A 16,734-nucleotide genomic window follows, 5' to 3' on the forward strand; every position below is an offset into this window, starting at 1 on the left:
TGCCATCTCTTGTTCTTGTACTGTAGTGTTCATTGTATGTGTCTGTCATCAGATAAGGTTTATTTTGAAAAATGTTGGCTGTCCACTGATTTGAGAGAGACCAGGATAGCTACTGTGGCTAAAGTCCATTAGCACCAGTCTGTATATCTTCAGTCAAAATAAACAATGGCCATCTCTTCAGCGCACCACTTTGAGAGATGAAATCTGGTAAAGCAGAGTTCTTATTTATTGACAGAAAGTAATTGTCACACACTGACATGTCTGAAATATTATTTCAGATCGAAGACAAAGGATGTCTGAAACTTGCAGCTTGCTAGGCCCTGAGATCAGGTTCATGGGCACCAGAGAGTAATTTGGTACAGTAATGTGCATCATGACATGTTTTCTTTGTGTAAGCTAAACGAGAGAAGTCAAACATGACATTAAAAGGGATTCACAGCATATTTTAAAGACAGTTTTACCGTTGAACTTACAGAAAATCATATTCACCAACTGAACACAATTTGAAGATTTCAATCTTTACCCACTCCCATCTCTCATTTACTGCTGCCTCTTCAGCCAACTCTTCTGCCTCCTACTCCAACTTGGCAACAACCAAAGGACACAATCCATACAAAAAGCAGTGTTGCTTACAGTTTATAATCTCATATCCACATCTCCCTTTGAGAAACTATAAATTATGATCTATTCTTTATAATTTCGTATTCAAAACTTACATTTATATTTCCTAAGTGTGGGATTGTGAGAGACTGCAGGTGGATAAAACACATACAGTATAAATAAGTCAGAAATTAGATCGTTATAACAAAAGAAAAAAAATGCTATGGAAAATCGTGTTTTAAAATTTCCTGCTCTCTGGCGCCATCTGGTGCTGCATGTTTATAGCGCATTCACATCTCTGTTCCTTTTACTAATGTAGCTGAGTCCTACGTGAAGCATTTTCTTGCATCCTATTTCCATATAGCTCCCCATTATGTCCATGCTGTTCCTCTGAATGTCTTTATTCTGCTGCTGTTTTATTAGTGTGAACAGTCCCACCTAATGAGAGAGCACGAAGATGTGCAAGAGCGGACGACGCTTCGCTACGAAGAACGGATCACAGAGCTCCACAGCATTATCGCAGAACTGAATAAGAAAATCGACCGACTTCAAGGAACTACTATAAGGTAGAGTGGTCCCTTATCAATTGTGTCAGCCTAACACTAGCATAAAGCTGCCTCTTGAGCTTCGATAAATATTTGTTCCCATCTAATCATATTAGGTTGCATACACACACATGTACCTGCTTAGAAACTTCCTTGTTTTATATCCCTTAATCCTTACAGTTGTATGCTGCTGCTTCCCCATACACTTGCCCAGTCATAGAGTTGTAGAATTGGAAGGATCATCTAGCCCAGGCATCCCCAAACTGCAGCCCTCCAGATGTTTGGCCTACAACTCCCATGATCCCTAGCTAACAGGACCAGTGGTTGGGGAAGATGGGAATTGTAGTCCAAAGCATCTGGAGAGCCGAAGTTTGGGGATGCCTGATCTAGCCCTACCTCCTGCAATGCAGGAACCTATTGCCCAATGTGGGGCTCGAACCCACAACCCTGAATCTCACGCTCTATTGACAGAGTAGTAATACTTCTCTCCCCCGAGCTGCCCAAAGTAAATAGATCTCCAGCCAAAACACCTCTAGTCCTCCCTTTTGAGATACACCAATGGGCCACAACTCATTATTGTGAAAACTAAACTTCGCGTTTTGTTGGTTGTATATATGAAACTTCTAAAGTGGCTTTTGTTTTTCTTTACACAATTTGTAAAGAAAATGTCATTGAACGGTCTATGGGGAAATGACGACGACGATGATGGTTGGAGCATAAATGTAGGGCCCAGTTGGTGTTCAGGTTCAGATTTTATTGGATTCTTTATGGGAATTCTTGTATGTCTCTTCAATGTGATGCTGTCTCTTTCAGATACATTTGGTATTTGTGAATGTCTGGTAGTACTATCTACGAAGTTCATCTATGGAATCTATCTAGAGCTGAAGGAATTTTGTTGCGAACATTATCATATTGGCTGCTTTAGATCCTCACGCTTCTTCCTAAGTTGAAGATATTCTTCCATTCGTGATCAGCTCTATGAAATTACCACAGAACAATATTAGATCTTACAGTTGTGGCTTATGCTTTACTTCTGAAGTAACAGAAGATCTTGCACCTGAAAAAAAATCACATCTCAAGTCTGAAATAAGCAAAATGAGTTATCTGCAAAGCCCTTAATTACTAATGAATTTGTAGGTGTCTCGCTTCAAGATAGCTCCTAATTGGCTCATGACACTTGCGTAATATCTCATATATATTTTCACTACCCAGAAAGCATTATACTTTATTCATGTTCCATAGGAGAGGTCTCTTAACATAGAAGATTGATGTCTTAGGAGAGATGAGAATGCTGCCCATTCAACGCCAAGTGTAGATCAGAAGTGCATGGAGAACTAGCACATGCCCTCACCTTGGGACAGGAAATGACAACTGCATATTTTTGAGTAGATGCGACAAAAACATTAGCATAAATATAATTCTAGCAAACCTTGTATTCACAGAGGACCTAACACCTGAGGATATCAAAGTGCCTTACCAGCACTAATTAAAGCAGAGCAAATGTTGGAAAGCAGCCAATGCCTAGATTGGGTTTTGAAGCCATGAGAGAATTACTTTGCACACACCCTGTCAACACCCCAGATGAATTCCTTAGCGAAGATAGCTATGGGGAAATAGAAGTGCCGCTTGCCTAATTTCTTGCTCTATGCTAAACTGATGAAGACAAACTTACATATACACTGTTTGTTTCCTTTTTTTCCAACCTTCACCTTTCAGGATAAGTCATTGGCGTAATTTAAAGCAGGGTTTGGTCATTGTGATTTGATCAAAATGCCAGCAGAATATGTACTCCAGAGGGACAGCTAACTAAGCTTTCCTGGCACCTAAAGGCTAAGAGGGAGATGTATGGCATGATGCAGAAGTTGTTCACCTACATTTAGGGACCACAAGTGGCTGTCCAAACATATATCAAGATATCTTTGTCATTGGTGTATACACTGTAAGCCAACTCTGTTGCAGGGTTGACTCTGAATCAGACTGATATCCTAACCTTAAATCAAATTGTCAGGATGGAACACAATAAAATATTTTTAAATGCAAACCCCCCCCCCCATAAAGAGTAGAAAATGGCCAATATATGTAAGTTGCATTAAAATTATATACAAGGCAGAGGAAAGCAAAATATCATTCAGTTATTTTTGTATTGTTTTTAAAGCTACTTTTACCTGTTCTTTATTATGTTTATGAATCACCTTGACACACATGTAGAAGATGATTCATAAATTAATAAAAAAATTAACAATTAAAATAATCTGTTTTGCCAACTGCATCATTGGGAAGGCAAGGAGTCCTTTGTAACAATATATATATATAATAAGCAATAAATAACAAGAGCAACAACAATGTAATTGGCAAGCTCCTCTTCTCCTTCATGCATTTTTTGTTTAATTCACATGCCAGTTTTGAAAGTTTGGCCTTAACCAAATATTGGTTTGCAATATTAATTTTCACCAAGCTGCGGTGGGGAGGAGGAATTTTTATAATGGCTCACACTGCCTCATATTTTGGATTTAAAACCTCTAGGCTAAAAAGAATAGCATCTGCTGATATAAATAAGATACTTTTCCTACTCAGGAAATGAACTGAAGTCGTTCTCTACCTAAGTTTGCATTGTGAAAGTGATATAACACATGTTGTGTTTAATATAAATATATGGTCTTTATGGAAGAATAGCAATTGAAGCTCACTAAAGTTTGTGTGTGAAGTGTTAGCACTGTGATAAGCCCATCCTCTTTACAACTCTGAGGTAATTCAGGTTTTAAAATGAAGAGCTAATTGCAGAGAGTCGACATAAATGAGCAAACAAATTAGCCTTCTGACCAAAAAAAAGACAGCTCTTTGACTGCATGGTAATTGTTTTTTGTCTAAAGCTAATTATTGTTGGCTTGTGTTGTGCCTAATAATTAACTTATTCATAGAACATTAATTCACGTTTATAGGTCTTCATTATCTTGTACTTTAATTTGTGCTGTTTGGGGCTTGGTTTTCTTGCCTACTTTAGCATGTATCGCATAGAACCTTCAAGTACTGCTTTGATCTAATTTTAACATAGCCGTTTGGTATATTGTGAATGTTTGCTTGGCGTCATGGACAAAAGGTGCCTCATGCTTCAGTATTTCCTAAATAGTTTAAAAAGCAGTACTTTCAAGATGCCTGAGTTCACACTGAAGCAGGGCGATGTGAAGAGCAAATAGTCATATTCGTTTTCCTTTGATTTAATTCATTCTTCCCTTCTGTCTCCTAAAATCCATTGCAGCTGTTACTGGGACTGGAAAACTGAAATAAATGATTTCTGAGCATTGTAAAGAGGGATGGGGGGACTCACTGAAGCTCTTCTTCAGTGATTGGAAAAACCACTATGTGGTTCTTTTAATCATGGAGAAAGACGCAGTCTTTTGCAAGACAAGACTCCCCCCCTACTCCCCCCCCCAATTCAGTTTATTTACATAGGTAAACCACTAGCGATTATAGCTGCACAGAATCTTAGCAATAATGAGCACTTTTAAGCAACCATTAATTTAGAGCTCAAGACAAGTATCCCCAGATACCCAAATGTTACTTGCACGTGCCACATAGAGATGAGAAGGAATTGTGCAAAATGTCTTTTGCAAAGCCATGTGTGTGTACACACACACTTTCCCAACTAATTTTAATGAGTGCTTTTACGCAGAACATTCCATTGGGTTGTTTACTTGTTACATATGCTGGATGTGCTACAAGTTTTTGCAGAGTAATTCCTAAACTACCATTCAAAGTGATTACGAGGATAAAATTGCAGTACCTGACATCCTGGGAGGAAGAGTCAGGTGTAATGATAGATAAGAGAGTGAAATAATATTCTAAAACAATCTAAATAGCCATGCCACCTGTTTGGTAAGATGGTCTAATGCACCTAATCATCTCCTTTTTAATAAGTATGTGGTGAATTTTGTGAACTTCAGAGGTCATATTCTAACTACAGTTTTGTGGATAGTTGTAGCTTATTAGATGCCTGGTAGTTTTTGTAGTTACTTACTTATTGTGATTATAGGACCATCAATTGTGCTGTTTCTCTTAGGTGGTTAAAAAAAAAGAAAAAAATCATTTGTCTGTGGCTCATTCCTCAGGGAAGAAGATGAGTATTCAGAACTGCGATCAGAACTTAGTCATAGTCAACATGAGGTCAATGAAGATTCACACAGCTTGGATCAAGATCAAACTTCTGTTTCAGTTCCAGAGAACCAGTCTACTATGGTCACAGCTGACATGGGTGAGCAATATTCTGAATGCTTCTCATGGTAGTAGCACAATATTACAGCAGCTTTCATAAGACAGAATAAAAAACCTCAAAGCAAAAGTAAGGCATGTGGTGGGGCATCTTATTAGTAGACTTAAAGGTATATATATTCAAGCTTAAAAACCTTAATTTTATTTATTTCTTAGTACATGACACAGAGAATGAAAATAAAATAATTGACCAAAAGAAAATACATATACACACCCTACACTACAAACAAAAACCCTACACACACCCGTGACTTCCCTCCACCACAACTCGACTTCCTTTGGTTCAAATTTGTGTATTGTCATTGCCTTCTTTGGATAATACATCTTATAACGATTTCTAATTGTTATTCTCGCTTGTACTTTACATACTTAATCCATGCATATCAGCATATTCTTTTTAGAGCAGTGTTTTTCCATACTGCTCCATTAAATGTCCATAACAAACATATAAGAATATATTAGCAGTAGAGCATAATTGAGCAACTTTTTGTAAGCAAAAAGGGGGAAATGGAAGCTAAACTTACATCATCTTCAATAGACAGTGAGTCCTGACCCTTTAATTTTAGAAAGCTCACAAAAATATTTGGGGCTATGTCTGATGTTTGAAATCAGAAGTCACAAACATATAAACAAAACCTTTCATTCTTTCATGTCCATCTATTTTTTTTGCTACTTCTAATTATTAAATTAAAAGATCATTTAGCAGTAGTTTCTTCTTAAATATCACCCTTGGTTATTATTCAGTGATTTCTGTTTTCTTTCATGCAGTGCTTCATGTAGTTGTATCATCCATTGCTTCTCAGCACTGCATAATCAAATAATGTTCTTCCAAAGCTTCTTGCTTTCAGAAAGCTCTGTAATTTCTCTACAGATGGCAGGTTTCAAAGTAACATTTGGCTGAGTTGGGAAGTGCTAAGGACATTTGTTTGTGTCAGAGTGACTCTGATAATGATGGCTTTTGTCAAACTCCAGCAGGTTTTCTGGTTCAAAAACTTAGGCTTACAGCCAGCACGTTCTGTTGAAATAACCTGCTCTAACTTTTGGGACACAGGGATTTAGAATGTTGTGCCACATTTTGCAGGTTCTCAGGGGCCATTGCTATTTAGTTCAGAGGGACAACATATAGACCACACATTCAGTCTGCTTTCGAGTATATGAGTCACTTAGATATATGCTGATAAAAAAAGGCTTGTAACCCCACCATATTGTTGAAGCAGTATGAAATACTGAAGTGGAAACATTTTCCCCAAAGAACAAAGAAAATGGCTGGCTGTTAGCCATTTTCTTGATATGTTTCACCCTTAAGCATAAAGGTTTACCATGCAGAATTCATAGCTGTTCATGGGATAACCTTCCTGTAAAGGGAATATTAATACAGAGCATCTGTAATCTTACTCCCTTGTTTGTGATGCTAGACAGACATGATTAATATTGGTTAAATTCTGTGGTGTTAGGGATGACCCAAAGAATTTGGATTTGTATGTTCAACTGTAACGTGCCCCAAGGCAAAGTTATAGATGAATGATATAGCAATGTAGGAGAACATTACAAACTTTAGGGGTTTAGATTTGTGAAGATATGCTTGTCTTAAAGTGAACAATTTATGATACAGTGGTACCTCGGTTTATGAACACAATTGGTTCCGGAAGTCTGTTCATAAACCGAAGCGTTCATAAACCGAAGCAAACTTTCCCATTGAAAGTAATGGAAAGTGGATTAATCCGTTCTAGACGATGAAAAAAACCCCTAAAGCAGCAATTTAACGGAGCGCTTCCGTGGCTGCAGCCCAGTCGCGGAAGCGCTCCCCGGCCTCTGGGAGGCATTGGAACGAAGGCCCAGCCTCCCCGAAGGTATCGGACGCTCCGGTGTCTTCGGGGAGGTTTGGCCTTCGCTCCGATGCCTTCGGGGAGGCCGGGCCTTTGCTCTGGGCCTCCAGGAGCCATCGGAGCAAAGGCCCTGCCTCCCCAAAGGCATTGGACACTCAGTAGGCCTCGGGCACCTTGGTAAACCGAAAATTCGTAAACCGAGGTACCACCGTACATATCTTGCCGGTTTCCAGACCTGGCCTGAAACAAATTGACATAACACGACAAGGCATTCTCCCTTGTATTTTGAGATGCCTTACACTACAGTTTAACCACTTTGGCTCTGTAAACCAAAGTGGGGGCTAAAACATTTAAGTGTCTGCTTCTCTTGTCATTCAAAGGATTCAGAGCAATAAAAAGGCAATAGAATATCAAAATGTAAAATAAAAATAAAAAAAATAACACACTGATTTGGTCAAGCTACTTAAGCAAGCTACTTAAACATTCTCTCTCTCTCTCTCTCTCTCTCTCTCTCTCTCTCTCTGACACACACACACACACACACACACAAAACACACACACAATATATGTTACATTGAGGCTTTCTAGCAGTTTTTTGAACAGGAGTTCCCACAGCAGAGAAGACAAGTGTAAATTAAAACTTTGGCTTGTCTTGGTTGCTGGCGCTCCTCATAGTGAAATTTGCAAAGATGGCCCTGATTGCTACATCTGTTTCCTGCAAATAGTGGTAGTGGATATCACAGCACAATTTTGCAAGTTTTTTAAAAAATGTAGCTTCATTTCTCTTGATTTTGTATGTGTTTTATTTTATCACCAAATTCTCTGGTACATTCACTTAACTTCCTTCCCCTCCCCCCTTTGAGCCCCTTCTATTGGATATACTCAGAATGCAAATCCATCTTGGGCTGAAAAGGTGGAGCTGCACATTGCACAAATGCAGAAACCTCATTGACATACCAAGCTAGACTCACATGTCATGATATACTAGTAAATTTAGATATGCCTCTACTGCTACAGGCAATAAAACATCAAGGGCTAAAACAGCTAATCTCCCTTGCTGTGTGTTGTAAATCCTATGACTGGGTTTAATCTACTTTCTGCTTGAGATGTGGGTCTCTCTAGCCTTGTTATAAAGTCTTATTTCCTGGGAGGAAAGCTGCCTGAGGGCTAGAACTTAGGATACAAGAGCTTGTTTGGGGGAAGGCATTGTCTTGTAAAATGTGACAAAATGTGTACAAATTGTTATGGCGCTTCAGGAATGCAGGCAACGCAAAATAGGTTTTTATCAGTTCAGCAATCTCCTTGGTGCATCTGTGAGGAATTGTATTTATAAAACAAACATTTTGCAGCTGAATAGCTGCTAATGCAGAAAAATGGTTTTTAAGTGGAGGTGACGGGGCAGAGATTATTTTTTTTATGGGGACTATTAAAGCACTTTTTGCACATGAACGGACTTCAGAAGAATCTCATGCTCTCCTTTTTACCAATCCACATTGATAATAGTATGGAATATGATTTGTTGAACAATTTACTCAGTGTTCTTCCCAGATTAAAGCATACCTGTAGGACTCCTATGAAGGTCTGGTGTGCAGTGTTTGTGCTGTGCTGTGTCCATTCATGTTGCAACAGAGAAAAGGGTCTCACATGGAGCAATGATTTGGTATCTGAAGAAGTGTGTATGCACACGAAAGCTCATACCAATGACAAACTTAGTTGGTCTCTACGGTGCTACTGGAAGGAATTTTTTTTATTTTGCTTGGGTTATGGGGGTTGAATTAGTTTTGGAATTGGATGAAATAGCACCTCCAGACGCAACCAGGACCAGCATGATGTGATATGAGGTATGGAACGCCCTCCCATCAGATGTCAAAGAAAAAAAACAGCTACCAGATTTTTAGAAGACATCTGAAGGCAGCCCTGTTTAGGGAGGCTTTTGATGTTTAATAGATTGTTTTATTTCATTTTTCTGTTGTAAGCCGCCCAGAGTGGCTGGGGAAACCCAGCCAGATGGGCGGGGTATAAATAATAAATTATTATTATTATTATTATTATTATTATTATTATTATTATTACCCACTCTTCATTGTAACATCCCAAGGTAGATTACAACAATGTAAAAATACAAAACTTAATTCTGTTAATAGAATATACAGTCTAGGCAACCTTAATTTCAAACATGTTTTAAACAGTTATTTGGATATTCTTCCCATGAAAATTGTGCCTTCAGTGGCAGTGCCTATTCTATGCTTCAGTCCTCAAGTATAGGAACTATAAACATCTTTTAAATAATGGAAAAAATTATTTGTGCTTTCAATCAAGAAACCACAGGTTGCACAAAAATGCTGCTAGGGCCACATTCAGCTACCATTTACCGGTATCTAAAAAGGAGGGACATTGTAAGTTCACCTGCGATTTTAATGGCCTTTCTGTTAGCATGTATTTGGCTGTCCATTGAATTGTGGGTCTATGTTAGAGAAGACAATGCAGATCAAAAGCACTTCACTACAAGGCTAATTGTGTAGCTACAACATTTTCCCACTCCTGTACTGTACTTGCACTGGAATAAATTGTCTGTTTCTCTGTTGGGGTGCTTCATGCCAGAACGTAATAAGTATCTGGATATTAATTGTTTTGTGATGTGTTTTCTTAATTGTGAACTCACGCCCTAGATGTTTTGATGATGCTACTCTGTAGAGGCAGAAGAAGCCAGAATGAATTCATCCATATTTACATATTGAGAACATCTGCTAATGCTTGCCCATTAAATCTGAGCTGGATGTGGATACAATTAATATAAAATTGGCATTGCGCGAATAATTATTTATCAGTAGATTCATGGAGAAAAGGACACTGTAATATTTGAAGAAGCAACTTTTTCTCATACTAATGCCTTAGATAATTAAAACATAATTCTCTGTTTAAAAGAATTAAACAATAAAATTAAATGCTAAAATAAATTACTAAAATGTAAAACACTAGGTTTGTGAAAATTAATTGCCTCAACTTGCTTAACCCCAGCCTTGTAAGAGGCAGCCAGTATTCATTTATGGAAAAATGCTCAGGTTCAGAATTATATGGGTCTCCAGTGGGAAGCAAATAACCCCTGTTTTTATCTGTGGTCAGCCATTGGTGAGCCAGAGCTCTGTTCTCTCTTTGAGAAGCATAGGCATAAGATGCCCTGCAGGACATAACACAGTACTGTAATTATTCAAGAAAAAGAAATTGGCACAAGAACAATGATGGAGGCTAGAACAATGGAAAGCAGATGGGTTAGCAGTATATGCAAATGTTTGACAGTATGAACTTCATTTAAAAACAACGTCTTCCTGGTGTTGAACCTTTTTAGATTAAGTCATTACTCTTGATCAGCACATAGCAAAACGTTTCCAGCATTCCCAAACTCTCCAAGCAAGATTTTCTCTGGGCTGTAACCATAAATGGTTGCTTCCATCTCATTTTGTGTAGCTCTCGTACCTATGACAAAGAAATGGTTTATAATAATAATAATAATAATAATAATAATAATAATTTATTTATACCCCGCCCATCTGGCCAGGTTCCCCCAGCCACTCTGGGCGGCTTCCAACAAAACATTAAAATACAGAAATCCATCAAACATTAAAAGCTTCCCTAAACAGGGCTGCCTTAAGATGCCTTCAAAGGTCTGGTAATAGTTGTTCTCTTTGACCTCTGGTGGGAGGGCATTCCACATGGTGGGTGCCACTACCGAGAAGGCCCTCTGCCTGGTTCCCTGTAACTTGGCTTCTGGTAGCGAGGGAACCGCCAGAAGGCCCTCGGCGCTGGACCTCAGTGTCCGGGCAGAACGATGGGGGAGGAGACGCTCCTTCAGGTATACTGGACCGAGGCCGTTTTATCATAGGATTAAGTGCTACTGAGTCCAGCCCCTTCTCACCATTACCACTAGTGTGAGGCCAGGCTGAACAGTCTAGGTGTGCCATAAGCAGGAGGCAAGATCTGCACACTTGCTGCTGTGGCAACACGCAGTTACCACGCTTCAGATATTAATAAATATTTTATTTTATTAATAAATAAAAAAAGATGTTTGCAGAACAAATTACTCCACTCCATGCCACATGGAGGAAAAATGTTGAAGGCCACCAAGCAGTCTGTCTTGGGGGTCAGGGAAGGAGATATTCCTTCCTGCTTCCAATAACACCCCCAGCCAATTCAGTCACATGTGAAAGACTTATTTGTTTGTATTTCCTGATCTTGAAAGTCAAGCACGCAGATTTCAAGCTTGTCTAGTTGTTAGCCCCACAGTAAATTAGTAACTTTCAAGATTACCTTGATGTTTGTGCTTGGGAGATTGTGAAGAGAAATGTTTGCCGATTTGAGTTACCTCTTGCAGGTGTGCAACCTTCTCCTCCCCACCCTCAAGATTGAATGGAATCTCTGTCTATTGGTGACTTTGAATGTATGTCTGACATGTTCTTTCTGCCCCACAGATACCTGTAGTGACTTGAACTCCGAACTTCAGAGAGTGCTGACAGGACTGGAGAATGTTGTCTGTGGGAGGAAGAAGAGCAGCTGCAGTTTGTCTGTGGCAGATGTGGACAGACACATTGAGCAGCTCACCACTGCCAGCGAACACTGTGATTTAGCCATTAAGGTGTGGAAACATTAGCTGGTTGCTAATCTTTATTACGTAATTTCTGACAGAATAGAGCATAATTTCTACCTATATGGCGTCTTTCATCAGATAATCAAAGCACATGTTGTCATACAGTTCCGATAACAGTAGAGCAATAAAGCCTGTTTTACTGAAAGGATAATTAAGTCACAGAGACATCTTACCTATAAAAACGGGCTGAAAACTGGTTGTTGCCTGACATCTTATCTGCAAAGCTTTCTCTTGTCATTAAGCTAACCTGTTGTCACGTTACAGAATATCCACAAACATTTTAACTGTTGAGTGCCAATGTGTTGGCAATATCATACCAAGGAGTTATGTGCATCATAGAGGCTTTAGATTGGCCTGTAGAGTTGGAAACCAGGCCTGAGAGGTAGAGAAATTGAAGAACAAGAGAGCACAGATTCAGAAAAAAGGAAGAAAGTGAGTACAATCTGAAGGAAAGGTAGATTGAGAAGGCCAGGCAATGGTGGAAATAACAGATTCAAAAGTGAAGTTGAAAGGGCATGGGTGAGAGGTTTACATAGGGATGGGCGGAACTGGAAACAACCTAGCTATTCCTGAAGTCATTTCAGATGTTATATACTTGTCTCACTGCGTGCTTAATTGTAGGTGGTTTCAGTAGTGTAGGGCCTTCAATGCAATAGGATATGAACTACACGCTCATTGTGACAGTGGTGGCATATATTGTATTCTCTGCAATCCGACAACTATGCATGGTTTAGCTGTAACATTTGAATTCCTAGCAAAAAGGTCTGTTGTAGATAAAGTTAGAAAGAAGCCACTGTGTTTATCTTCATTGCTTGTTTCCATTGTAGAACCTATGTTTGGTTTCTTCTTTTTCATCAATCTTTGTCAGACGTGCTCTCTGTGGGAGATATCCCAATGCAGAGAAATCATTTTGCATTTGCTAAGGGGTTTTAAATGAGAAACAGGATAGGTGAAAAGACCTCTTGTTCAAATATTACTCTGTTTTCCTAGTTATTAAGGTGCTCTTATTCTAAGGTTGGTGTGTGGCTGCTTTTTTTGGTGTGTGTTTTTTTAAAAGAAAAGGCACAATGAAATATTTTCCAGTTCTGGGAGCAAGAATAACAAGTGTGTCTGAATAAATGTAATACTGCTCTTTTCTTTTTGCATAGAACATTTGAAAGGATGGCCTGTATGCAGAATCTGTTCAATGATTTTTGCATCCTATTGTGTTCATGTTAGAAGCACTGTGCTTTTACTACTATGCTGTACAGTGGTACCTTGGTGTGTTCCTTTTTTTGGATTACAACCCCCCCCTTTTTTTATTACAACCCATTTTTTGGGGAGGCCCCATTGGCGAAAGCACACCTTGGGTTACAACCTGTTTTGGTTTACAACTGGACCTCCAGAACGGATTATGGTTGTAAACCAAAGTACCACTGTATTTTGGAAGTCGGGGATTGCAGTATCTTTCATCTTTTCCACCTCCCACGTGTGAGGTCAAGAGGGAAGGTTGCAGCCTTCCCTTTCTTGCTGTGGTTTCTCCATTGGAAACTGATAGTAAGGGGCTGGCAGTAATCCTCAATTCATCCCTGAGATGGCATACTTTAGCATTTGCTTTACTTTCACAATAAATGTGAGATGTGGCCTATAGGGGAAAAAATTACAGAAGCTAGAAGAGACACTGCAAAAATTCCTCTAAAGGGAGAGACGTCTGAGCGCATGTAGTTTGCATATAAAAGATGATTCACATAGACTCTTCTCACCTTCTGTACTTCCCTAAATTCCATAGTTCATTGGCATTTTAAGAGAGACATTGTCAGAGCTATGAAAAGTGCCCTGCTGAATTTATTTTTGTACTTTGAATTGTGCAGCATAGCTAAAGCACACTGAGAAGCAGCTTACAGTGTGCATTTAGTTTTGAGCGTTAACAGCGCTGGTAAATGTTTGACCGAAGTGAAATCTGGTAGTTTGTGTAAGTAAACATTTCCCTGCTTTGCAGACAGAAAGGGCCTTGAATCAAGATAGGTTATCTGATTGGTTATATACATTTTTTAAAATGCCCTGCTTGTTTAGGATACTATTTTTCGAATAGGCTAAGCTCCAGCTGAGTGAGCTTCCTTGTGTAGGAAAGGAGCTTCCTTGTGTAGAAAAGTTTGACTTTCCAGCTTAGCTACTTGTTCCCATCTCCTTTTTAGAAACAAGACGTCTCAAAGCCAAAGGAGGGGTAGTGGAACTTGCAAAGCACTGAAACCCTTCTTTCGACTCCGTACCTGAAGTCAGGGGTAGAACAGCTGGGTTTGGCTTATGGCAAAAATGGCTTTATGAGCTAAATGGAGAGGGCTGGAAGGCATAATTAAACCCACAGACTGAATGTACCCCTCCCTTGGTTTAGAACCTTTTAAACAGGAGCACCCCATTTACTGAATTCATTGCCTAGGAAGGCCCACCTGGACCCTAAGCTGCCCTCTTTTAGGATATATACTAATAGCAAATTCATTCTTCACATGTGGCTCCTTTATGTAGCCTTCATATTTTCCATGTGGAAGACATTAGAAAGTTTGGAGGAACCCCAAGATCTGCAGAAGTACACCCCTCCCCAAGTTTGGGGAACAAGACCTAAGACGAGGCCTGAATAATTTTAACTGTTGGAGTAGGAGGACAGAAAACCACTGGTGTGTGTGGAGTGGAGTATCTTGGAAGAGGGCAGGGCAGGAAGTTCGTCTGAGTGGAACACTGAACTGAAACAGTCTCCTTATTGGTGTCAGCCATGCTTCTGGTCAATTGGGCTTCACTAATAGTTCTCCCCCAGATGATTTCAGTGTTTAACTTGGGACATAAGGGGTAAAGTGAGTTTTCTGAGTCCAAGATGTTCAGGCATTTGTATGCTAGTACAAGAAGCTTTAACTTGGCCAACCCAGTAGTAGACAGGAAGCCAGTGTAGGTATTTCAACACTGGTGCCATTTGCTGGCAATACGGTAGTCTGTTTCCATCATCGGTCTAGCTGCAGGATTCTGCACTAGCTGAAGCTTCTGGGCTGTGCATGCAGACTTAATTTTAACTATTTTAAATGGTATTGATTTATTCTGTGTGTTTTGGTATTACGTGTTATGCTTTGTAAAAGCATTTCTGGGAAGCAAGGTAGAAGTATCGTTACTATATACATTCTTATTCCGGTCAAGTTATTTTCATCCTCTTTGGGTTTTCCTCTGTATTGTAATTCTTGTCGAAGAGGAAGAATTCAGGTGCCTTGTGCTTCTTTACTTCTCCCAAAGGGTTCTTGTTTTATTTCCTCCGTCACACTTCAAAAATGAAGTTCACCCATGCATTCAGAATGCCGAAACCTCTGTAGATGGAGGTGGACGGATTTAGTTTCAGAACTTATCTTTTATGACACGTTGCTTCGCTAGGTATTGGAAATGACGATGAAAATGTGTATATAAATTGAGTGAATGAATGAATGAATGATTAATCATCATTTAATTGTATGCCACCTTTCCACAGTTAAAAACAATGCTCAAGGCAGCTTACAACATGACAAGATTTACATAATTACAAAAGTCATAAACAATAAATAAACCACATAAAAAATACACAACCAAATGGAAAACAATTTCCACATAAATCAAAATCTAAAACTAAGAATACAGCAATTAATATCACAGTTTAAAATGACATAGGTAAAAAATAACAGCAATTAAAACAAAAAACAAAACAAAACGGAGCCCTCTCTGCCCAGCAGAAGCAGCGGTAGCAGTCCTTTATAGAGCCCATCAGGCCTGGCCCTAGACCAGGTGGTGAGTGGCATGTCTGGGGCCCTCAGGCGCTGAACAGGGGAACTGGGAAAATAATCCAGAAATAAACCTTCCTGCAAACATAATGGTAGGTTTCATTGTTTGAAACGAAGAACTAGCTAAACTAAAATGTGCTTCTTCTGTTCATTTCCACCCACATGCAGTCTAGTTCCTCCTATGAAAGAGGAACTATATGAAGTGGATTGCTGCTTTTGCGAACTAATTTTCTATTTAAAATGCTACTGTCTCTTACTTAGGCAGTGTGTTGCAGATTTCCTCAGTTCAGCACTCTTTGGTTGCAGGCTTGGGTAGTTTTCTCTCTGTTGCTCAGCTTTGACATCTTCCAGTGGAAATACAGAGTCCTTAAATTGGGACTCAGCCATGTGCAGTTGGTAGATTTAAATGGCAGTATGGCACACCTTTCAGTCTGAACGTTTATGGTGGGGCAGACTGCTCCTATCCTATCCTTCACTAACATAAGATGTAGTTGGTAGAGCATGAGACCTTAATCTCAGGGTCGTGGGTTCAAACCCCATGTTGGGCAAAATATTCCTTCATTGCAGGAGGTTGGCCAAGGTGACCCTCGTGACCCCTTCCAGCTCTACAATTCTATGATTCTAATGGCAACTAATGTGCACAGCTTTAAAAGTGGTTTAGATATAATGTATCTGTGGAGCATAAGATTAGCCATTATGATGGCAGACTGCTTCCTGTATCAGAGGCAATATGTTCCTGAATACCAGTTGCTGAAAGAAGGCGGGAGACAGGTGAAAAACCACCAGAGAGGTCACGTGACCTTCCTAGAGGGCTTTAAAAGCTCTTTCTGCACCAAGCTTTCCTGTTATGGAGATGTTTTCAACCTTGCTTACCAGCCTTTTGGAAGATTTGTGAGGGTTTTGGAAGAGCCTGCAAGGTTCTTGCGATCTCGCCCACTCAGCTTGGCAGCATCGGACAAGTAGAAATGGTCACATAGGAGAGCGGTTTTGAGGGGTCCCTCTGACTTTGTGTGCAGACCCCTTGCAAGTTTCAGGCCTTACTCTATTGCCTTCATGCCCTGTGCTTGGACTTCCCAAAGGCATTTGGG

At 39.6% G+C, this 16,734-nt stretch overlaps 1 protein-coding gene across 3 annotated transcripts in view; it reads left to right on the forward strand.

Moving 5' to 3' along the window:
- Positions 1-16,734, forward strand: part of MCC (MCC regulator of Wnt signaling pathway) — a 203,847-nt gene that overhangs the window by 138,207 nt on the left and 48,906 nt on the right. For all 3 annotated transcript variants that reach the window (XM_035099855.3, XM_035099856.3, XM_035099857.3), the window contains 3 exons: positions 1,024-1,166; positions 5,252-5,394; positions 11,704-11,867. In XM_035099855.3, coding sequence (XP_034955746.2) covers positions 1,024-1,166; positions 5,252-5,394; positions 11,704-11,867 — 450 coding nt within the window. The remainder of the gene's footprint in view (positions 1-1,023; positions 1,167-5,251; positions 5,395-11,703; positions 11,868-16,734) is intronic.

The sequence above is a fragment of the Zootoca vivipara genome, chromosome 10, assembly GCF_965207765.1.
Source record: "Zootoca vivipara chromosome 10, rZooViv2.hap1.1, whole genome shotgun sequence".
Classification (NCBI taxonomy): Eukaryota; Metazoa; Chordata; class Lepidosauria; order Squamata; family Lacertidae; genus Zootoca; species Zootoca vivipara.